Source organism: Asterias amurensis, chromosome 1 (assembly GCF_032118995.1).
Source record: "Asterias amurensis chromosome 1, ASM3211899v1".
NCBI lineage: Eukaryota > Metazoa > Echinodermata > Asteroidea > Forcipulatida > Asteriidae > Asterias > Asterias amurensis.
In genome coordinates, this window is record NC_092648.1 from 18,599,671 (window position 1) to 18,624,098 (window position 24,428).

Sequence of the window (24,428 nt, forward strand, 5' to 3'; positions counted from 1 at the left end):
TTCTCCCGTCAACATGTAATCAAAACTGAGGATGGGAGAAAATAGTTCGGCCCTTTCTGTAGCATTGAATAATAATAGCACGGTTCTCACGAAAGGGAAGAGCATTATAGTAGCCATCTTCCTGTCCACCTCACACTCACACACTGTTTTGCCTACCATCTCCATCACTGGCAATCTCAAGATTGTTGTCACCGTATTCTGATTTCAATGAGAAAGTCAGTTCGAATAAAAATTGAAAGAGTGGTTGTCTCATCTTTGATATAGTTTTGCTGTACTAACAATTGGGTAGGATTGTGCTAACTCGGGACTCATTTGATGGGAACAACAACAAGCGGGCATTTTACGTCACTTTCCGCCGAATGTGTTACAAATATTATTTGTAACACATTCGGCGGAAAGTGACGTAAAATGCCAAAAATACTGTCAGATGTGACTGTGTCTAATAACTTTGTTAATAAAGCATCATCTATGAGTATTATTCTTGACTTAGCATCACAGGCCTACACACAATACACCCAGCCGACCACGGTTGTTTTTGCTTACGGTTTTTTGTTCTCCTAAAGATGCAAACTATTTTGCAAGACTCAACTATTTATTTACGGTAATGCATGGTTGGAATACTATTTTTTTTGGTGTATAGACAAAATCAACTTGTTTTATGACGTGTTTTTTTTCTTCTTATGACACTCAACAACTGGATAAGACTTTAAAATCTTTCCTCAAAACAGACACTCCTTACACTGCAATTGTCTTTTATGTCGAAGGTATAATACACCATGAGGATGAAAACACAATTAGCTGCGCCGGTGTCGCATGCAATTATGTCCTCTATGCAATACTGTCCGGATGCAATAATGTCGCCGGACGGTTCTGCATAATCTGCAGAATGCAATTGTGTCCGCCCGGACACATTTGGATTGTGTCCGCCCCCGTGCAAAACCGCCCTTGCCCTTGGTGCGGTTGACGGAACACGTTCGCCATTTTTTACAAGCTAAAAAAAAGTGAATGCCATGAATGACACGGGAAATGTTCGGCCGTTGGGTATTATTCGCTGCAATCATAATACGTGAATATTCATGCTGCATAAGTGTAGGTTCAGTGCACGCACGCTCGCTTACGCACGCACATACATGTACAGTCATGTACATGCCCATCTGACGCGACGGTTCTTGCATAGCCCCGGACACGATTGCATATGCAAAAGTGTCCGGAGCGGACAGTATTGCATGGCGGACACAATTGCATCTGACACCGGCATTAAGGATCTAGAAGTTGCTTGGAGATCAATGGAATTGAGCCACTATACAAAACCAACAGAGGGCGCAATAATTAATTAATGTGACACTGGTAACCACTACTCGTGATTAGACAATGCTCTGTGGCAGGGTACCATTTGCAGTGTGGTCATGACAACCCCACCAGCGTTGTGTCGTCTGCAATGTTTACAAAGTTCCGGTAGGGCCTATCGTGCTCTTCCTGTTAAAAGTTCAAAGTTTGATTTGGGTGAAAGAAACACTTTTTGTGGATTCATATTAAATAACTTCTAGCAACATGACAGCCCAGTGTATGGGAATCTTTGGGTCACACAAGTGGCTCTACCCGGATTATCTGGACAAGTATGACAACCAAGTTTTGAAGCCCCGCGAGGAGCAAAACGATACCGACATCCGCGGCTACAGCGCCGACACTGTGTGGGTGAACAAGCGGTACATCCCGACCGATCTCCGCAGCACAGCCCCGGTACCAAGACACAAACTCATGGCACCCAAGGCCTTACCCGGTGCAGAACCACACTGGGTTCCACTGGGCGAGTCTTCTTTGAGAGACATTTCAAGAGCGAATGAGGAATCTGGTATTTGTGTGACAGCACCAAGCACTCGGTGTGAGGAATGGTCAACGCTTCGCCAACTGTTGCCGTCCAAGGGGCGACCAATCACGTTTGGACCGCCTAACTGGGGAACAGGATCCGCACTGCCTCCCATCATGGTCAAACGAAAACAGACAAGACATCCACATATCAACAGCCCAATGACAAGGTACATGCGTGAATATTGTTAAGATGATACAGTCGACTCCAGTAATGATGAGTAATACTAATACATAGTAAAGCCTAAATAAAGTAAAGGGGAGTATAAAACTTTCCTAGCCCTGACATTTTCAGTGATGCCCTTGCTTGCTTGGCCTTGGTTAGGCTTGCCCCACGTGCTGTGACAAACTCTTCAAATCTTGGCCACACAAGTGGGGGCCAAGGATTCAGAGAGTTTGCCACCCAAGTGGGGCTAGGCCTTGCTTAGCTTTTTCAGACTCATTATTTTGTCATTCAATGTTTTCCTAGATCGTGATTATGATGGGACTGTTTTGAAACGTCCATACGGCATAGACTTTAAAAAAGTTTTGTTCAATAAAAATATTGTAAATGACTTGATTGATGATCTTCAAAGTAGTTGGGATTCTGTAGTTTGCGCTTGATATTTCAAAATAAAGGTCTTGCAAGTAATGATTTATCAATATTCACTTTTCTCTTCACAGATACACAGATGACATGCACCTGACAAATCGTCTCTTCAAGCTTCATTAACTACATTACAAGTTCATCCGACTTTCACTGACTGAGATGTTTAATTTATAATTTTTTACATTTTTGACTTAAGTTTACATGTTTGTTTGAGCTCAGAACTTCGCCAAAAAGTGCTAGAAGAAGCCAGGGCCCAAATTCATAAAGCTGTTTAGCAGAAAATTCTGCTTGCAAGAAATGAGTGGGGTACCAGTCAGCAACAGTAGTGAATCATGGAGGAAGAAAATAAACATGGTATGTTGGCTGGTTACCTGGAATTGCTTAAAACAAAAGTTTTCTGTGCTTAGCAAGTGTTTGTGCGTACTTGCTTTATGAAATTGGGCTTAGGCAATACTAATGGTCACCTCAGTATTAACCTAGGTATTTTCTTAATAGTTTGTGAGTTTACTCTTAATAATGTTTACTTGCCATAATGTATGATGGCAATAGACTGTGCAAGTCTAGCTTAACCAACAATTGGTAACATTAGTTCTAATTTTTGCTTTATGGTGTAAAGGAAACAAAATCAGGCCTTTTAACTGGTCCAAACATTTGAATGCACAAGACTTGCAGACATAATACATAATTATTTTTATAAAAAAGTTCCAAATGTTCATACAGAGTGCAGGATGTATACGATTTGAGGTTTCCGTTACTATTTAGAAGAAAAAAACAAGAAGTCAAATAATTTTAGAAGTGTTATGGATTGTGAACAGCGCCCTCTACTAACTGGAGGAAAAAGTTGACTGTAAGCCCAACCCACAATGATGATATATCAATGAGATTTACTGTCTGTCTGGACTTTTTCCCTCTAGTTGATCAAAACAAACCATGTGATAATTACCCCAACTGTCCACCACTTCTGTAAACCATTGTGTGCTCAATTTAGTAGTAAAAGACTTCTGTACACAAACTTTATTAGTTAAACGTTATGAAATTCTTTTTTCATACACCATTTCCGGTTATTGACTTGAACATGAGCTTGCCAAGTCAAATTGGTGAGATAAGTTTCTCTATGTCTCCTGAAGAATAGACCCTTCCCATGAAATATGTAAATTGTACATAGCGCGTGCGCACTAACGTTTTAGTTGGCAAAATGAGGGAACATCGCGCTGTTTTTTTACACGGCTAATGGTGCATGACGCAGACGCGATTGCGCATCTGCTTAGTGCCCAACTATATGGCGTTTGCCAACCAACAGGGTCTGTACGCATGCGTGAATGTAATTAGCATATTTCATGGGAAGGGTCCTTTGTACGTAATATGCAAATGTAGCACATGACTGGAATTTCATCTTTGAGAGGGCAGGGTTATTTTAATTTTGCATAGTGTACTTCACATGTGATTTTAAGTTGTTGGAGGGGCACCGAGGCCAAGGTCAGTGCAGCAGATGCCACGACTTCCTTGTAGTTACAGGCATGGATAGTAGCATTTAAACACTTTAAAGCCTTGACATTTGGATTACAACCACCGATGTAATATCCCATGCTTTTTGTGTTATAATTTCGTCTATACACAGTTGTAATTAAATAAAGACTGCGTATTAGTCTTCACATAAACTAAATGGTCAGGTCACAATATAAAGAATATTATTTTGGTGAATGTGAATTTTATTTAATCATGTTATGTAACACTTTGTTGTTACTCATTGTTTTCGATTTTGGAATTGTTTTAGTGTTACACAGGGTTGGGAAGAGTGCATACTATTTTAAATAGTGTACGAGTATTTTTGACAGCTGAATAAACTATTGTTCATATTTTTTATTATGTCCAATACAAAAAAGAAAGGGTATCATAAATACAAGTTTGACTTGACTATTAATATTTTGGTTTTTGTTTAAACCTTAACAATTGTTGTAGTAACAAATTGGATGTAGCATGATACAAATCAACATAATCAAGTGTTTGAAATAAAATTTATCCAATAGAAGAATGAGTAACAGCACTTGAACAATGCATAAAACCACAGAGTTATAAGAAAAGACAAACCATTATTAGTAGAGGAGTCATTGGTGGGCTTAAATCTTTATCGACTTCAGTAAGAAAGTTTTGGATAGAACTGTGAACCTTTTTCTTGTTCATTGAGCAATGAGCAATTCAGACATCCTATTTTTCACTATGACTCGCATCCTCTTTTGAAAATTCTTTGATCAAAAATTATTTGTATACTTGCCTTTTTATGAACTAACATGATAACCTACAGCGTAGTTGTTAATGATCATTGTGTATGATCAGAACAAAATTAATGTGTGCTTTTCATAGTGTGTGATTCAATTATGTGTAAATAGTTTGAGAACAAATTTATTTAAAAATAAATTTGCATGCAGTAAACAAGTAACTTTGTGTCCGGCTCATCATTACAACACAACTGAGAACAATTTCATGACTCTGCTTACTGTAAGCAAAGATTCTTCCTTTACCAAAGCCAGGATATTCTTCTGTTTTTCAAATGTCAATTCTCTTCTATTCCCAAATACATCATCACTTTTCAATGCAAGGAGTTTTTTGTTACTATTGATTATTTTCTGTATTAGTTGCCGGTAGAGGACACAACATTAACTGTCTCAGAGGGATTGGGAAAGTCTATGAATCTGGATCAAAAGTAGCATCTTGATGAATTTGGCATAGCTGCCTCGCAAATGCAAGGCAGATCAAAACAAGGCTAATTGATCCAGATGTCTGTTTGATCTCTTCTCCAGTAATTTATGTTGCGATATTGACAACTACATTAACAAAATAAAGACGATAAGATATGTTAAATTTGCATCGGGGATAAAGAATATTAATTTTGGTTTTAACCAAAATCAAGACTAGTAAGCTACAGAAGGTGTAGCCTCACTTCCATATCAATTGTGAATACGGTTAACTGACATCACTAGCCTAAACAGTGCCCTCTACAGTTGGTAGTCACAGCTACTTGTTTTTCGCATAGAGGTCTCCATGGTTTATGCGCCTACAAATTACAAATTTGACAGTTTCAGACAGTTTGTGACATTCATCCTACTTTCTGTTTATGGCACGTACATATTTAGGCCAACATCACTTGATACGGGGCTGGGCTTAGCGTGAATATGAATTGTCTACATCTAAATTGTCTAGTCTATAAATTGTCTAGTCCGTAAATTGTCTAGTCCGTAAATTGTCTAGTCTGTAAATCGTCTTGGTCTGCAAGACAAGATACTACTTTGTGTCAAAGGCAATTCTGAAGAAACATTTCTGACAAGCGACTGCATAATAGGATTCTCTCAACATTTAATACATTCACTTCTGTCACATTAAGCACATAGCTACTTGCACGTCACAGCTGTTAAACCCTCTTGATATATTACACAAACCATGATCAATATTTTATTATACATAACATAAAAATCCCTCCTCAGAACAGAGACTTATTTGTTTTCAATCAGTTGTCTCCTCCAACTTCTAATGACCAACAAATATTCCCTCAGATTATTAGTTGCAGTGCTCCTTAGACATTGTTTTCAATTTCTTTTTATCTTCATGAAAGTTAACAAAATGAGCCGATTCGCTCCCTAGCTCTAGTATGCAGTCCGAGTGTGTACAAAGCTAAACATGAGTTGACCACAGGGTCATCTTGCATCCTCTGATTTGAACGTAAAACATCTAGGTTTTCTGCCTTGTTTTCTACCATTACATTATCTGGCCAGTGAGCAGGGCTTTAGAACTGGCCTCTGGTGAATTTTGAGAAAGTGGTACACAGCTAAACTTGAGTCTACCACAGGCAGTCTTGTGTCCTAACCCATGCATCTTCAAGGTGGTTTTTCTACCTTGTTTACCATAATATTATTCTAGTGGGCAGGGCCTTAAACTGGCCTCTGTTGAATTCCCAAATGCTTTTCACTATGGACTTTTTAATTTGTCTTTAGAAATCTGTGACAAGAATTTGTTTTTGATACTATATAATTGAGCTATCCAAAATGAGTATTGTTCTGCTGCAAGTGGTTTGTCAAACAGATATCAAAGAAAATGATTATAGACCTTTATCACGCTGTCACCATCTTGGTCGTGTTCCCTGTTTCCAATAACAGTAATGGATGCTAACATTCATTGCGCATGGCACCAGACTATTATTTCATCCAGTCTCAGTTTGGTTACAATAAGTTGGACTTAACACTTGACTTAACATGTCTGCAACAGTACAAGGTTCATCCAACTTACTGAAAATGTATGGAGGTTCAGTGTCCTCAAAACTAAAACTTTTTCCCAATTATGTCGCAACCACAAGAAAAAAAGAAAAAAAGGTTGCCTTTCAATAACTAGAAAGCATGTTCAAAAATGGCTGTCCAGGTCTGGCCATGCACAAAAACCCAACCCTTTCTATTACATACACATTATACAACAGTATCTACACATAGTGCACATGTAAACAGTGCAGCTACTACCACAAGAGACTGTCTTAGACCTAAGTAATTCTTAACAATTCTTTGTTTCTAAGGTCAAAAAACAGCAAATATCTTTCACATTATATGCCTGGGGCACTGCCATTATTGAGTACAAAAAGTCTGCAAAAGTGCCTCAGTGTTTCTTTAGGGGAAAGAAGAAAAAATAATAATCAAGGTTTAATTTAAAGAATGTTAAAAAAATGGACGCTTTTGAATGATTACCTAAAAAGTATCTTAATGGAAATGCATGGAGCACCATTCCTAACACTATGCAGGAAACGTACACTCTGGACAATACAATTTTCTTGTGTTACTAATAACCAAAAAGCAGGATTTTTTTAAACATTCATATCGAGTTCTATTTATTATTTTGGAAAAAAAATTGCAGTATTAAATCATGAGTACAAATAAATACATGTGATTTATAATTGGTTCGGTAGGAATAGAACTCAGTTTGTTCCAACTTCGGAATAAGACGTCAATTGTTCTTGGATTCTTTCTACATTTGTCTATAGACACCATTTACATGCAAGTGATTTTTCTGAACACAAGGCCAGCAAAAACACCACCAAGCTTGTGCACAAACTTAAAACTGTGACTTCCTATGAGAGACTTTTGAGACGCTGGCGGTAGGAGACATATCAGTCCTTTTTTGAAGCTCTGAGCGTGCGCGCTTATGCTCAGTATCACGCACGTAGGTCTGAGTATGCCCAGAACTGTGAAAAAGGACCGTCCAAAAGTCTCCCATTGGAAAGCTGCAGCAGTCTTCAGCCAACCAGTGCAATCCATTGCATCCACGACTGACCCCTTGCAAAGACAGCCATTACGGAGGTCAAACAAGGGACATGGTGCAAGAAAGCATCTCGGACAACTATCGTCCAATGATAGGTTTCTCTTTAACCTCATGCTGTTCGAGCTTGTAACACTATAGTGCTAGGGGTATACTTAAGTTCTAAAATAGCACACATATCATATAATTTGTCCAGAGAAAAAGTTTTTAAGAAAATTTTTTTCTGTAAAAATCGGGCCAAGCATCTTTATCACAAGTCATATTGCAGGCTGACAAAGTGCCTTTTAACAAGACCATTAAGATTTTACACGATAGTAGGATGGTTAACTATTTAGATGTGTTTACAACATTATATCATTAAGGGTTTTAGGCTAAGTGCCTACACTGTAAAAAAAAACTTTTTGATTATCAGTTTGTTAAAGGGACACGTTGGTCCATTTAAAGTGTTTGAAATTGATTGTTATAAAATCCATGTGGTTAGAAAGATGTTTTAAAAGTAGAATATAATGATACACATAAATATGCCTTGCAATTGCATGGTTTTCGAGATCCGCTGTGAACTAAGATGGTAAGCCACTTTGTTGGGTCAAGTTTTTGACTCCACAAAATGGACGATTGCGTTAGTTCGCAAAGCAAAAGGAAAACCACTCAATTTCGAGGCATCTTTGAGTGGATCATTATATTCTACTTTTAAAACATCTTTCTAACCACATCGATTTCATAACAAATGGTTTCAAATGCTTTTCATTGACCAACTCGTCCGATCTAAGGCAAACAACGTGCCTCTTTAAGTTTGATCCAGGGAAACAAATCACATTTGATGTCTGTCCTATAGAATACCCTTGATTCTTGATGATTTATGATTCTAATCTAAATTTAATTCTAGTGGCTACACATACATCTACCATTGATGTTGTCAACGTTTAAAAACACCATGATTTGGCTCTTCTACATACAGTACATACTGAAATATAAAAAACTTTGAACAGACAGTTAAAAATGCTTCAACTGAACAGTGTGGAGAAAAAAAAATGAACTAAAATAAACTGAGTACATGCAAAGCACCTGCACACATATATATAAAAAATAATGACTCTTAGGATTCTTTCAAATCATTGAGTGGGCAAATAAAATGATCAGAACTATTATATCCAAATATTGTTTATTATTATTATCATTATTATTATTTAAGGCTAATAAATGAGGTTTACATATTTTATAATGGTTTCACCTTGACAATATTTTTAATATCATAGTTTCACACTTACAGTACAGCACCGGTCAATTTTTAAGTGTTTTCCCGAGAACTGTACAAAAGCTTTTTCCTTCCCCCCCTCCTCTCCGACATGATTCTTTCAGGGACCCACAGAGAAAACATGATTCTGTTTGAAAGTTTGTGTCCTTTGCCCAACTTGAGACAAGGAAGCGTAATTCTGGTTAACAATCACAGTAATGCGCTACAATAATATTAAATTGTTCTTTAAAAAAGTGGATTACCATCAACTCTGCAAAGGTTGATATTATAATTTATTTATTTGTTTTGTCCAATACATTAATCTGAAGCTACCAATACACATCAATAATCTACTTTAAGATGAGTCTAGAAATTGCACTTTTTTTTTGTTATTCAGGAAAGCTGCAATAAATGTACAGCAAGTCACAGTGACAGTTACAATTTACACAAGATCATGTTTCCCCACATATTGTCCACAAGCGAAAAAATAGTTGACACATTTTTCATTGCAACATTTTTTCCTGGTGATGCAACCATGGAATCTTTAACAAGCCTTCGGCTTAAACATGAGAGTGGATATGAATGCGTTGGGAATGAGCATCTTATCGAAACAAATTTTAAAAAATTTAAGTAACCCATGGCACTGCTAAGTTTGAGCGGAATGCGGATCAAAAGAAAAGTTCTGACCAATGTTGTCAGTTTGGAGTGTTTGGGACATAGAAAAGAAACTGTGTATTCCCAGTTGTGAAGCTTTGATTGCAGTGACATCATTTTTTTCTTCTGAAGTATCTGTTTCCGGCAAGATATTCGTCCAACTGTAGTCTGATTTTGTTTTATGGCCTCAGAAAAATCACAAAATTGTTATTAAATCTCCTGAAAAGTCTATACAAGCCTGCGCCATATACCATACTTGTAGGTCAGCCTTTTATACTCACATACTTCAATTAAATTGTCCTACTTTTTTTCAAAGGGCCAAGTATCATGCGCCTGCTGTATACATTTCATATGTCTTTCTCATCGCTAGTCGAAAGTGAACTTGAACACTTTGGAATTTCCTTGCAGGCATTTTCAGGCATAGTTTTGTATATTTTATGCAGGAATTGATTCATGTTGCAATTTGTGTCAGAAGCCATACTGTTAACTGCCTTATAGCCAGGGCTTGTAGCTAGGGATCACACCCATGTTTACCATACAACCTGATTTGTGTAAAAAGTAACTGCCACATTGTTTGAGAAGATTACACTGGAAAAGTTGATGTCAGGCAAATGCCACAATGAAGCCCATGAAATCTTCAACCTACATTACACACTACAAGAAAACATCATGTACACAATAATATTGCAGTACTTACTTTTTGTTGTAATTCTTCTTTAATACATACATGGCAAATGATGTCATGCCTTATTCATTTAACAATTTTGTTGGATCGTATAGCACTCTTCCCTTAAAAACTGTAAGTAGATACAGTAGTAACAAGCATGTGAAATTAGCTTGGTTTATGCTTTATGTGAATGCGAAACAAGTTTGAGAAAATCACAAATTGCTAAGGTTAATACGTGCTCAACTCTAGCAAAACATTTACTTCGATTGCAGCGTTTTGCCATCAAATTCGCTTCGCATTCGCATGAACCATGCTTAATAAAGATAGATTGTACCTCAAAAGATAAAGGTCATTTTGAAATTTGTCGTAAAAACAATCCAATGTGAAGAACAACTTTGATTTATGCATTTTGAGAATCTGAATTTGATCCCCTGATCCAACATGGTGCATACATGAATAAGGCAAAAGGTTTACATGAAAAGAGAATGTGGACATCAACATTTATCCTATCTACCGAAAAAAGTCTTGACCTCCGTTAACAGGATGGACTTTGAATACTAAAATGTTGAGAGCGATCTCTCTTAAAAAAAAAAAAAAAAACCTGGATGAAATTTTAGCCCCTTCGGATAATAATTTCACGGATAAGTGTATCTACTGGGTAAGCGATGAGAAATAATGGCAGGAATAATTATCGAGTCGAAATAAGTTGTAGTTTTAGGCTATTTTTTAAATTGGTTTCTCTCTTTGGGGACAGTGCGCTCGCCAAGTAGTGTAAAAACTGCTTAGGGCTGAAGCGTTTACTGTATCAACAAACTAACAAGAAATTGATGTTTATGTAGTTTGGTTTGTATTTTAAGAGTAAAATCATGGTTAATAATGCTGTCGTTTCAAAGCCAAGCTTCTTGGCCCTTTATAACTATTCGTCCTTGTCCTTTTTCATTAATTGCGGTGGGATATAGTAAAAAACAGATGCGGATTTTGACATTTGTGTTTTAGAATTATGATTGCACGACATCAGAAATGGCCGTAATGGTTCTGAAAAGGAATTGTTGAGATATGACTTTTGGCTTTCAATCAATCCGCTGCAATGAGGCTATTCACACTGAAGCAAAAGAATTGTGAGCAAACAGAATCGGTGGTAAAATTTAGATAAAATTGTGGTAACAATGAGGTTAAGTTATGTTTCTATGTGATTGACCTATCTCTGTAGGGAAGAGTTGAGCGATTGCGTCACAGCTCTCTCCTCCTCGTACACCGTGCCCTGACCCACAAAATTTAAAGAGAATTGTCTTCATTGTATTCTTAGGTAGATGTCAGATGTTGTTGTTTTATTAAGGCGGCCTTGACACAGAACTAGGAGTACAGGGGGCTCACATTTTGAAACGATCCATTAAGTACATGTATCCGTTGTTAATCTCTGTTTGCAGCAATGTTGCCCTCCCCTCCCAAGGTACCCATGTACAACTGAATGATTATAGATTCAGAGGTAAAATGCTTGGTGGAAAGCCAGTGATAAGCTTTTTGTAGTTTATCACAAGTTCAATGATTTAGACCACTACCTTAAGTTTATGTCTTGTCTGAAAACGAAAACTTTATCTAAACCGTGAATAAAAAAACAAAAATCATAAAAAATCAAAATCAACTCTTAAATCAAACACAACAAAACCATTCATGAAAGGCTGATGGCTGAAATGTTTTGGTCCATATGACAGCTAAGAAGAGACTATGCGGCCATTTTTTAAATCACGGCTCAAGCTTGGCCTGACTTAAGCTTAAGCCCAAGAAATAAGGCCAAGCCCAAACCCAAGAAAAACGCCAAGCCTGAGCTCAAGCCCAAGCCATGGTTTTGAAAACGGCCTAAATATCCGGTGGGTAATACAAAAACTGGATCTCCATTATTTTCATGTCCACATTCTCTTTTTCATTAAATCACTTAGTCAACAAAAAATAATAGTGGCTTAAAAAGTGTATAATACTCACTTCAATAGTCCGTTAACAATATAACTTTTTTTCAATGAGGATAAATCTTTGGGCATCTTATTAATAATTCAATTTGTTTTATAATACACAAATTTACATAACATATATAAAATTCAAGTCAACATAAGGTTTAAAAATACAAAAAGTAAACGTAAAATTTTCTCTTGTGTTTATCCAATCACTGGCATTCGTTTTTCGTTTCAGCTGAAAATGAATACACCGGATTGAGAGTACGCACTCTCGCAACGATTCTTAAAAAACGATCAAAAAATGTCCAGTAAGGTCCACTTAATATATATTAATTTTTACAAAAAGAGCAACAGTAAATGAAAGCGTACTTGTTTATAAGTTCGCCATACTTGTTTTTAAGTTTTTTATAAATATGAATAGAGATGACATCTAGATCCTAAACTCTAAAGAACCCTGCATAGGGAGTGTTATACCAACACAGTACAATGTTTTACTACAAAATGCTACACCACTTTCTCTACACAGTTAATACACTACGGACTTGTTTATCATTCGGAGTGAAAAGGGCGCCCTCGTTGCATAACGGTGGCTGATGAATCGCAGCGTGACTCGGAAAACAAACAAAATCGTATGACCATTTTTGCTGCTGAAGAAAAACGAAACGTGCAGCCATTCGGCGTCTTACCTACTACAGTCAAGATTTCCTTCCCGCCCTAGGGGCGGGGCCTATTCAGTAAAATGGGCAAGATGATGATGATGAGTTGGTTATATGACCTTGGGCCAGTCACCTCTGATCTTTTACCTGACCTGCATCTCCATGGGCAACGGCAATGGAATATCTCCATCCTTCTCCGGTTTGAACAAAACTGTGTAAGAAGAGCAAATTATTAAAAGATGTAAACGTAACACTTATTTAGAAATTTGTAAAGAACAAAAAAAGGTATTCATAATATATTCAAATGTCTCACCACCTGATTCTACATACACATTTTAATCATAACAATAATATTTCATTCTTATATAGCGCATTTCATCAACAACTAATTTCAAGGCACTTTACATGATTATTTCAAATACTGCTCATTAAAAAAACAATGACAGGTTAAAATACATTTGTAAACAAACAGCAGAAAGAAGACACTCACACAAACATGACATAAACAGCAAGTTTGGCACTTATACTATCCATCAAGTTGAATGATAGTTCAAATCAAAAGTTCCCTGTTGACTGTCAACATCCTTTATGTGAACTACAAAGAAATACATGTATCAAGAAAGCGCTCAAAATCACCAAGTACAAAAAGCCAGCAACGTCAATGAGCAAGTTCGAGTGTTTGACCATTTTGACTCGAACCCAGGCTGGTCGACCATTGGTTGACTACTGTGGTCGACCATTTGGAACCAGCCTCGAGCCCATGGTTTCTTCCCTGGTCCCAATAGCATGTTCCATTCTAACATGTGTAAAGCACAGAGGGGAACCAGTGACACTATAGTGAAAAGGCGGAGCGTTGACTAGACTTCCAAACGAGTCGTTCGAGTGAGTGCGTCACTGCGTATGTACGTTGCTCAGGGTCAGTAGTTAATCACGGGTCGACTATGTGCTCACTCGAACTAGCTCAATGCTGCGACCAATTTCACATAACTAGTGAGTTATCAGTGTCAGGTCTGGCATCTTACATCACAGACGCAGATTGTGCCTAGTAAACCAATCTGAAACATTCCCATTAGTCCATACTGGATTAACCTACTGAGTTACAAATGTTCAAAAGGCCATAGAGTAACCAGAGATTTAAGTGTTTTTTTTTTTTTAGAGGAAACAAACAAAGATTACTTTCAGAAAACATTTAAATACAGACTCTCCCGAAAAGGGCGATGGGAGACGCTCAGTGCTGTTTGTTATTAATACGTTTCCCCATGGCTCTGCATACAAAACAAATATGCATGAAGATCTACGTCTTCAAAATTCTACGCCCTCACCATCCAAGTCTGTGAACTTGGACTCGGGAGAGTCTTTTTAAGCACATGATCAAATGATCTCCCTTTGCTTCTTTGCGATGCTGCATCAGAGAGAGAGTTGAATGTGCTGCGTGCTCTGTAACGGGAAGAGCTTTTGTCCCTAGAATGCAATTTGCAATTATGGGCAAGTTAGCGCGCATTGCTTACTGGCTTTATTTCAGCCACAGGGCAAAAAAACGGAACATCTCTGCTAGGGACACACTCTCTGACGCAAGAGACGAATCAATCATGCTTCCGTCAAACCAAGTTGCTGGTCGCTGACTTGGAGGCATATTGCACAATTTTGACGAAGCAGTTACATGTATCTCCCCCACTTAAAAACCCCCAGCAAAGCCCAACATAAATAAAGAAAACAAAACTGAACACATCACATTTGAATTCAAGAACAATTCACACTTTTTAAAAGATGTTGTCACAATTTATAAATTACTTTTCCATGTCTTGAAAAGTAGATGTTTTGTGTAACTGTTCCCTTCAGACCCCCCCCCACAATGTTGTTCCATCCACTTTCAACTTTCACGTTATAATGCATAAATACATGTACACACATGTAATGCCCCCCTCAAATCAATGAACCTGATTTTCCCCCAAAGAAGCATTGATTGAAGATGAAACTTAAACTGGTTTGCTCTTTATATCAGGTTAACACATTCCTTAAAGATGTTTTTTGCCGAAATAAAAAATATGAGTTATCAAATTTGTTGGGGATTTCTTGCAGGTATTTAGTAGGAAATCACATTTAAGTGGGTTTGCATGGCTTAACATTGTAAATATCAGCCAGTTTAGAAAAGTATTTGTCATCTTCATATATTCATTGGTATCGCAGAGTTAAAAATCAACAACAAAAAAACAAACGAAAGCCGGACCCGGTCACTAGCAAACGTTACAAGTCCTACTGGTTTTGCGCCACAGTGAGCAAGCTAGAGTCAACACATTGCACGCACATGACTTGCAGGAAATACTCCTACTGGTTCTGTATTCTGGTTGGCTAAAACACGGTCACCTGGAAACATATAGACTAGTGCATGAAATTTGCGCCACAGTGAACTAGCTAGAGTCAAGACATCGCCCGCGCATGACTTGGCGGAAACAGTTCTCGAACCATGAGATCGAACCATGCAATTGACACAAAATTGTTGACTGGTTACATTGCCCTCTCATGATTTGAAATTGAACAGCACACTGCTTATGTATGCTTCTTATCAGTCAATTTTAGGACTGACATAATTCAGTCACTGTGCACTTTTAACCCCACTTGAGCCTGCAAAGGTCTCATGAAATAGGACCCTCTTTTGGTCCCTCACTGACCCTCCGGGTGCAAAGACCTCCACTATTGACTGTATTTTGCCAGTCCATATCTCCTTACCTCCTACGAAGCTTTAAATCGTCCCCATGAAAAAGTTGACTATATAATCAAACCCATCAATGTTTACTGCCATCAACTAATAAACAACGTTAAACCCAGTAATTCCAACATGGCCGCACTGTAACTTAAACCCCATCCAAGTCGTAATCCGGCATTTGCTTCTCAAAACAGATATCATCTTTCAAGCTTGTTATACTTCTTTTGCCCCCTTTCCGCAGGGGAAGAGCTCAGCCATTGCGTCACAACTCTCCTCCCCTGGGGAACGTACACCGTGCCCTGACCCCCACCCTACATGAAATCAATATTTCCCCCCTCGTTGCATACCTTTCAGGATGTAGTTGGTCAGTAGGTCGGGTACATCTTTGCTATCGTCGTTGATTGCTCTCAGAACTGCAGAGACAGGAGACAACAATTCAAGAAGAATTTAGTAGATGATCTCACGGATGTAATTATTCACAGAGATTAATTGAATTACAAAATTGTAAATCAGGGGTTGGACTCGGATTTGGTAGCAAGGAAAGCCATCCAAATGATGAAGAAAGGTCGAGGGGAAGGTCGAGGTGCTTTATAATCTAGTGCTTCATAATCTGGGCAATACATTTAATTGATTCATTCTCTATTAAAAATCACTCAAAAATTTCCCTGCTTTAATGTAATTTCTCTTGATTTACCAAAAGTAAGGAGTCTAGCCACCTCCCGATAACTGTATCATGTTACAACGTAATGGGGTTTCGGATATAACCCATTATACAATTAATCAGTGATTTACCATTCTATGTATTTCATGAACCTGCACTTCAAAGGGGGGGGGGGGGGGGTGTGGGAATGCTAGAGGCAACTGTTCTCAGACGAATTATTAATAGATGCATAAATCTGTATACAGTGCGCTGTGTAACGTTCATCCTCAAGATTCCACGTGTGCATACACATAGACCAGTCTTCTCTCACATAGGAACAAAACCAACACCAAGGGTGTACCCTTCATTTTTTATTCACATAATTAACACTTTTTTGTCTGTGTCTGCCCCAAGCCATCTCGGATTAGATGCAGACCCAAATACCTGACCCAAAATCAGGTTAAACCATTGGTGAATAACTCAGGTTTGCATAAACAGTAGTCTTAATTCAATATGTTATTGGATTAAATATCAGGTTTTTTCCGATCGCGGCGACTGAGGCAAACAAAATGTGAAGATTGTGCATCATTGAGAAGCAGGCCACATTAAACAGCTGTGCAAAGTCAGTTCATTATCATAATGTTATCCACAACAGCGGAAAGTCAAACATGCTAACTTTCAGGTCTTGAATGTCGTTCTTGAAGGGGGCCAGCAATAGTCCTCTCATAAGGGGCACTTCTCAGAGGAAAATTTAAATTTGCATTGGAACTTTGCAAAGGGGCACCACAGCAAAAGCACAGGGCAACACAGCAATTGCTGTGGGTGCCATGGGTTATATCGAGGGCTGAACTTTCAAAAGTGTGGCCATGTTTGAATGATCAGCTGCAGCCTGCAGCTGCGGCTATGGCTTGATTGCTTGGTTGACATATGGTGAAGCATAGGAGGCCCATAGCAACACCCTTAGGGACAGCCACAGCCGCCAGTTCAAACCTTGGGCCAATTTTATAAAACTGATCTTTGCTAAGCAAGAAAGGAGTGGGGGACCAGTCGGAGAAACGGAAGGTGTATTGGTATTCTGGCTGGTAACCCTTTTTTTGCTAAGCAAGAGATTTCTGTGCCTAGCAATTTTGTTGTGCTTAAAGGCTTTATGAAACTAGGCCCTTGCCCCAATCTCATAAAGCTGTTAAGCGGATTGACTGATAGCAAATTTCTTTGCTTAGCAAAACAATGAGTAGGGAACCTGTGGCAACAGTGTGAACTCTATGAAATTTTGGCTGGTAAACAGTTTCTGCTATGCAAAATTTTTCTGTGCTCAGAAAGTTCCATTTTTAGATGGAATTGTTATTGCAACTATATTTGATTCCAGAGTAAAGAGCGCCACCTATTAGCAACAAGGAAATCAATCATAAATGCCTTGAATCAAGACTACATGAATATTTCCCAAGAGACCCCTCTAGAGGAACCATGTTTTTATGAATTAAATCTCCGATGCTTGAACTGTGATTTGTTTGTTCAGTAAACGCCTCATGACATGAACCCGTCATTACAGACGAATCAAGGAACAAACGTGACCGATGCTATTGTAATTGATTTTTTTCACCGAGCGCCTAAAAAATGCTTACTGCGTATGAATCTTTAATATCAAAACACCAAACTAAAGAAATATGCATGCCCCGAGTCATTTAACCATGGAGGTAGCTCTATGGTTTAAAATAAGGGCGGTATGATGAAGAGACATTATGCTAGATAAGATATTCGCCTATCATCGTCGGATTCATCGGACATGGGCCATAGATTGCCACGGGAGTTTAGGGTTATTCACTCCACACCGTCAAAGGACTAATGATCAAGTCTAATAAATCTCGTTATCTCAATAACTTATCCAAGAACCTACTCATGGGTTTGAACACGCTTTGGAATTAAATTTTTTATTATAAGAACGAGCGAACGGATATTTTTTTGCAGACTTAGTATTTAGAAAGGGTCGTAGAAGTTTCAACTTTCAAATAGGAAATAAGAAAGTGGGAAAAACATTTGAGTAGCAAGCGAACGGATATTTTTTTGCAGACTTAGTATTTAGAAGGGGTCGTAGGGGTCGTAGGAAATAAGAAAGTGGGAAAAACATTTGAGTAGCAGGCAAGGTATTGCTTGGTGAACTGATACATCAACTGAGCGATATGTAGGACCCTCGTGAGTATCAAGTTCTGCCTTTCAAGTAGAAGTAGACGATAGAATGTGATTTATAAAATATGCACAAGGTAATCAAATCCAAACGTACTGCATCGCGGAACAGTATCGCAATACAGCATTTGTTCAAACTTAGCTGAACAAATCTCTCCTTGGACAATGTAGCAGAAGTGATGAAATTGAAAGCGTCTGATGAGAAAGGAAAAAAAACCCAATCCAAACAGATGAAGATTGACAATTGTTTTGAGTAGCACTTTGTGAGGAGAGTTTTGAGAAGAACCAAGGACATTCTTTAAAGCCGTTTTCAAATTGACGGCTATGGCTGGATTGCCGCGTCTTCATACATTAAGGTAGCAACATCCTTAGTAACAGTTGTAGCCAAAGCTGTAGCCCCTAATTCGTATACAACCTTGTTTTTACCGGTATACCTTATTCATCATCAGATTACAAACCTTAAATAAATTTGATTACCAGAAATAAATATATTTCACAAACAAAAACCATGTTCTGCGTTGTTCATTTGTGTTTTTATGTGTAGTAAGAAAAATCATCATCATACTAAATATTTGTTAAATATTTGTTTACTTTTTATCTGAATCAATGATGTTTGTGCTCCCAGCGTAAAGATTTTGAAAAAATGAGTAAAACCACTTTGGAAAATACTCAACATGTTTTGTGTTGTTTGTTTGTGTTTTCAACAGCATACTATTTTGTGAAATGCTTTTCACATTTGATCTGAATCAATGATGTTTGTGTTTGCAACTGAAAGAAAAAAACTGCAACTTGACAAAAAAAGTAAAGCTACTTCGCCATTTCATAATGTTTAAGAATTTTAGCCTTCGAGAAAGAATCTGCTAGGGTCGAAACGCAGACCATTAACTGTTTTTTGCATGTTTAAGAATTCATCAAAATGGGACAAACACCATCAAGCAAGCTTTGTGTTTGTCTGTCAGGTGTTTGTGTTTCCCGATCGAGGAGCGAGGCCCTAAGTTCCGAGTAAAGGCCCTAAGTGTGATCAGAGGTGAAGTAAATGACTCTAAGCAGTTGCCAGTCTAATGAACAATCATGACGTAAGCCAGACTACAGGATACCAGTCACTATCCACGTAAATGATCCAGATGATGTAAATCTGGCCTTAGGGGTAACCAGCTTAGTAGGGGATATCAACTTAACAATATGGTGTCACGTCGACTATCATATTCCACACTGTAATGAATATGACAGCTCATAAACTACCAAGATCATATACAGCTTTTTGTTTACAGGAAAAAAAGGTCAGGCAAAATTGTCTTTCATATTTTTAAATGTGCCCAAAGCCTTTAGGAGAGCTTTTATTTGAATTTCGTATTATGGTTTTTGTGAAAGGTTTTGAAAATATGTGAACCACAGTGTAGTGATCTGTATATATACTCAATAAAACATTTCCTCGTAATGCCTTAAAAAAATATTTTTTTGCATCAAATGCTTTTAAAATCAAATTTTTAAATCTTTTGCTCTAGTTACCAGAAGCACTGTTGAGTTTCATGAGAAAACGAAAAAATATATGAATACTCATTTTCAAAAAAATCCCACATTTCTGTTAGTCCCTTTCTGCAATTTATGGTGGGATACACACAGTTTAAATTGTTGATATCAGTATCATGGAAACATCATTGAAAATATTCAGAATGTTGAATGTAGTCGGCGGGTAACAGCCCAGCCTATTACATGTTTGTATAATACATTTACAACATGCCTACACGCCTCTTGATTTATGAGCAAGTCCTGGCTTGGTCAGGGAGGAAAACATTTCAAAGGCAGTTTTTTGTGACTGTCAAGTCTGCATGAGGATGACGGTATCAACATTTACTGTATAATACATTGATGCACTTAAACCCTGCATCTCAGCCACAGCTGATGGAATCACTCAGTGCATCGATTTAAAGTGCAGTTCATGCACCCCTACAGACAATTAATATATGAATATCCTCAACAAATGTTCAGCAGGCATAGGAGGCCTTTGTTGCCCCTGTGTTGGCCTTGATGGCCCTTTGAAAAAGGCACCATGAGCACAATATTATTGAGCTTCTTCTGCAGATGAGTTTGCTGAACATCTTCTCAGCAAAACTAAGCAGGATACCAATCGAAGGTGACACATGATGTGGAATGGCAGTTTAGCTGGTGACCTTAAGCAAAATTGTTTTGTGCTTAGCTGCTTTTGGTGTTCAAGCAGCTCTTTGAAATAAAGCTCTGTACTAACTGCGATTAAAAGTCTAAATTTATTTCTTTATTATTACTTTTTGAATGAAATGTGGTGGTTTATCCAACTGCTGTTTTGAAGCTACTGAAATGTTCTGGGGTCGATTTCACGAAGAATTAGGTAAGGCTAGTCCTAATTAAGGAAGAGTACCTCGTCCTAACTCGAGATGAGTCTAGTCTAAACTCTTAGTGAAATCCACGGCTGGGCACTTAAAAATTACATTCAATGTACAAGTACATTACACATGAACATATGTGTCTGAAAACAAGCAGACAGAGGTATTAATCTCCAGTTAGAATCAGGACAAAGTACAACTGTGTTACAGAAAACATCAAGTCAAAAAAGAAAAAAGATCCACCATAGGGCCTACAGCATCTTGAAGATAAACGTATGGGCTGAATATGACCTAAATATGGACATGTATGTAACGGTAATAAATTAGGCCAAGACCCTGGCTAGAGTTCTACGGATTAGCGGATCACGTACTAATGTGTGTATACCTACAGGCAAGATAAAGTGGGGTAGATGAGTGAGAATGAGATATGATAATGTCTGATCAAAGAGCAAGGGTTGTTCAGTGTAGAGTTGAATTAAGATGTACAGCCAAACAACAACGGAAACTCTGATCTGTGAGGCTTTTCTGCTGAAGATGATTTGAGCAAACTGACCGAAAAGTATAGTAGTTAATGACCAAAACAATTCATTACATAAGCATAACAAAAATTATTACAATGATTTCTCAACAAATCTTGCATGTAAAAGCAATATAAGTGAGATAAAAAGAATTTGCACAAGACAATAGACGGTGCAAGTTTTGCGCATATTCAAACTTCCGAGGACCAAGTTGGTACCAAAATTAACACTGAATTGTGTGCCAACAGAGGGCGTCACTGATTGCGCTGTAGAGTACACTTTATAAACTAATCATCAAAAAAGGAACATGTATCTGTTTTGGTCTTTTTTTCCTCTGAGAGACAAACAGAGCCCACCATAATTTTTTCCTTTCAAACTATGACAACATCACTTGCTAGCCATTTTGTTTTTCTAATCTTGGCAAGGAAAGGGAGAGGTAGAAATTGCTGTGCAAATAATAAAAGCATAAGACCTGCAAGCAATTTATGCACTATGGTTTTTGTGGACAGAGCAATCGCCTGAGTAGCATGGAACGGGTCAATAATACAGTTTTTAACTGCCCGTGATTTCAAGTCAGAGTACACACAAAGCAACAAGGCAGTGCGTGACCTGAAATCACTTTCACTACTTTTGGGGTCACTTATAAATGAAGTGATTTCAAATACTAAGTTTGATTGTTTATCTGGTCAGTTTTTCATTTGGCTTTCATGTAAGACCCTATGGATATATTCTCTATTGGTTTGATGTGGAATGTTTCATCCATATGACAGTCCCTCCCTCCCTCCCTCACTAGAGTTCTTCCCAGGATTTTTCAAAACTGAGGTGCATTCTGGACCGAAATGTTTGGTTGTTTGGCCAAAGCATGCGAAATTGAAACAAGGTCTTTGGAATGTTTTCTACTTGGTGTTTATCTTGGATTCAAAGCCCCAATCTGGAACACTGTATATGGTTTTCTCATATTTTTTGTTCCCCCCCCCAAAAAAACCAGCTTCTTTCCCCCTTTTTTGTTGGCGTATCAGCCTCAACATGAGTGTATCGGTAATCCCTCACCAATAAGGACAAAATGGTAGTATCACGGCGCCGACTAGATAACATAGAAAAACTTCACTTTTGCTGCTCAGCTTTGAATGATTTCATGTCTGCTCCACAGTCTCATAGAATGTCAATTAAATCACAAATGTCACAGGAACTCTTGTGCATAATGTATCACACAGCACAAGGGCACTTGCACAGATTCTTAATTACAAATATGATGAGCGAAGGTTACCAGCAACACACGTACATGTATACCATTACGACGAGATATTTGTACAGAGCCGTAGAGAAGGCTTGTTGTATAACTCTGCAATCTAACAACACTGCGCCTCATCTTGGTGCAAGACGTTAAGTTGAGTTGGTAAACCCTCCATGGTAAAACCATAGGCCCAACACACGTACAAGTATACCATTACGACGAGATATTTGTACATAGCCTTAGAGAAGGCTTGTTGTATAACTCTGCATTCTAACAACACTGGGCCTAGTCTTGGTGCAAGACGTTAAAGTTGAGTTGGTAAACCGTCCATGGTAAAACCATAGGCCCTAAGTAGATGCACATATACACTCAAAGCTACACACTTATAAAAAAAGATATATTCCTCAACACTGTAAACAAACACTGTGTGGACATGTGTAAAGGCCGAGTCACACTGCAGCGATCACGACGCAAAGAGAACGCATTCTATTGGTTGAACTGCTCAACGCAGAATACGCACACGCTCATTCAACCAATGGAATGCGTTCTCTTTGCGTCGTGATCGTTATAGTTATCGCTGCAGTGGGCTTGGGCCTTTAGTCCACATAGTGTTTCCAACTCCCAAGTCCCTACTTTATGTGAACTTTGTTCTTAGGTTCACACTTTGTATGTAAACACTTAGACACATGTACAATGTAGACATAACTTACTTTTGGTGACTTTTTGCAACATGTTGCAGTCAGGAGTCCCAGATCCTTTGTGGTACGGTATTCTGGTGGTAAGGTACTGAAACGAGTAATCAAAAACACACAAATGAACTCTGTTAGTTTAATTTGTTACTTATATATAAAATACAAAAAAAATTGACTGCTTAAAGTAGTCCAGCTTAAATTGTTTTATGATGACAGAAACAAACTAACAAACATTTCAAACTAAATGATTGATACCTCTTAGGTTGACTCCTGGCATGAAGGAAATCTCAACATATTAAAATATCACCCCAACTCCGACACAAGCACTTACTGCAACATCAATGCATACATGTAATCCACGACGCCAACATACTCTACAGCAACCTTTTCAGAGCCCGACAATTACTCACCCCCAGCTTTTCTTTAAACAATAATGCTCACATAAACAAGTGTAATATTAAAACAAATACACGTATCTCAGATTCTTGATGCAAATATTTAAACTAGCAATTTAAAATTCACACAATGAAAAGAGACTCTTCAGCTGTCAATTTGTCAAGCAGCAAATCCAGGCAAATAAGTGCCCTTTTTAAAGGATATATTTTTTTAGAGTCATATGTTTTAGAACACACAGACAGAATCTACACAATTTGACTAAAAGGAAATTTACATTCTTGTAAAAATATCCAGTGAAGGACATGGACTCGGGCCACCCCCAAAAAAAAGCTTTGTTATAAATTCCGAAGGTGGTATGAAGCCAACAATCTAAATGCAATATTTCATGGGCATCGAATGTGTATTTGGTCTTGAATATTAAGTACTTCCAAGTAATGTTTTATGCCATTTTGTTTTTACAAAACAAATCCTTGTGTAAAAAACATTTTCATGGAGCAGCCAGTGCATTTTAACCTCATTAAAACCAATTTAACCAAAATGAGGCTGGAATAGGAATAGTCTGGTCTCCTTTGAGAGTCAGAATAGTTAATAAAGTAAACAAGGAACACCACAACTAAATGGAAGGCAACTTGATAAAAAATTACACATATTCGTTGTTATCTCTACATTTCATATTTTCTTTCAAGTAGGAAATCAGGTCATGCTGTTTGTGAATTCCCCTACTCCAAACAGGTTTAAACCTTATTTTATGAGAAAGCATATTTACAGGCCACCTGGTTGGAAATTTTCAGCAATT

The 24,428-nt window shown here is 37.9% G+C and overlaps 2 protein-coding genes across 3 annotated transcripts in view; one reads left to right on the plus strand and one right to left on the minus strand.

The window, feature by feature from the left end:
- The first annotated feature begins 1,411 nt into the window (after positions 1-1,411).
- On the plus strand, positions 1,412-4,880 carry LOC139948692 (uncharacterized). Its single transcript, XM_071946942.1, has 2 exons — positions 1,412-2,036; positions 2,530-4,880. The coding sequence occupies exons 1-2, from the start codon at positions 1,552-1,554 to the stop codon at positions 2,576-2,578; spliced, it is 534 nt and encodes a 177-aa protein (XP_071803043.1). The 5' UTR covers positions 1,412-1,551; the 3' UTR covers positions 2,579-4,880.
- Positions 4,881-5,799: 919 nt separating this feature from the next.
- The window catches only part of LOC139948696 (fasciculation and elongation protein zeta-2-like), a 56,497-nt gene continuing 37,868 nt past the window's right edge, over positions 5,800-24,428 (minus strand). Inside the window, exons 6-9 of one of the 2 annotated variants that reach the window (XM_071946965.1) lie at positions 23,255-23,330; positions 15,959-16,024; positions 13,398-13,502; positions 5,800-13,118 (exon numbers count right to left, since the gene is read on the minus strand). In XM_071946965.1, the coding sequence (XP_071803066.1) occupies positions 13,441-13,502; positions 15,959-16,024; positions 23,255-23,330 (204 nt within the window). In that variant the 3' untranslated portion in view covers positions 5,800-13,118; positions 13,398-13,440. The remainder of the gene's footprint in view (positions 13,119-13,397; positions 13,503-15,958; positions 16,025-23,254; positions 23,331-24,428) is intronic. The other variant, XM_071946957.1, reaches the window with a different exon arrangement.

Coding starts and splice junctions, on each gene's coding strand:
- LOC139948692 (XM_071946942.1), top strand. CDS start 1,552: ATGACAGCCCAGTGTATGGGAATCTTTGGGTCACACAAGTGGCTCTAC. Junction 2,037..2,529: donor ATCAACAGCCCAATGACAAG/GTACATGCGTGA, acceptor TTCTCTTCACAG/ATACACAGATGACATGCACC.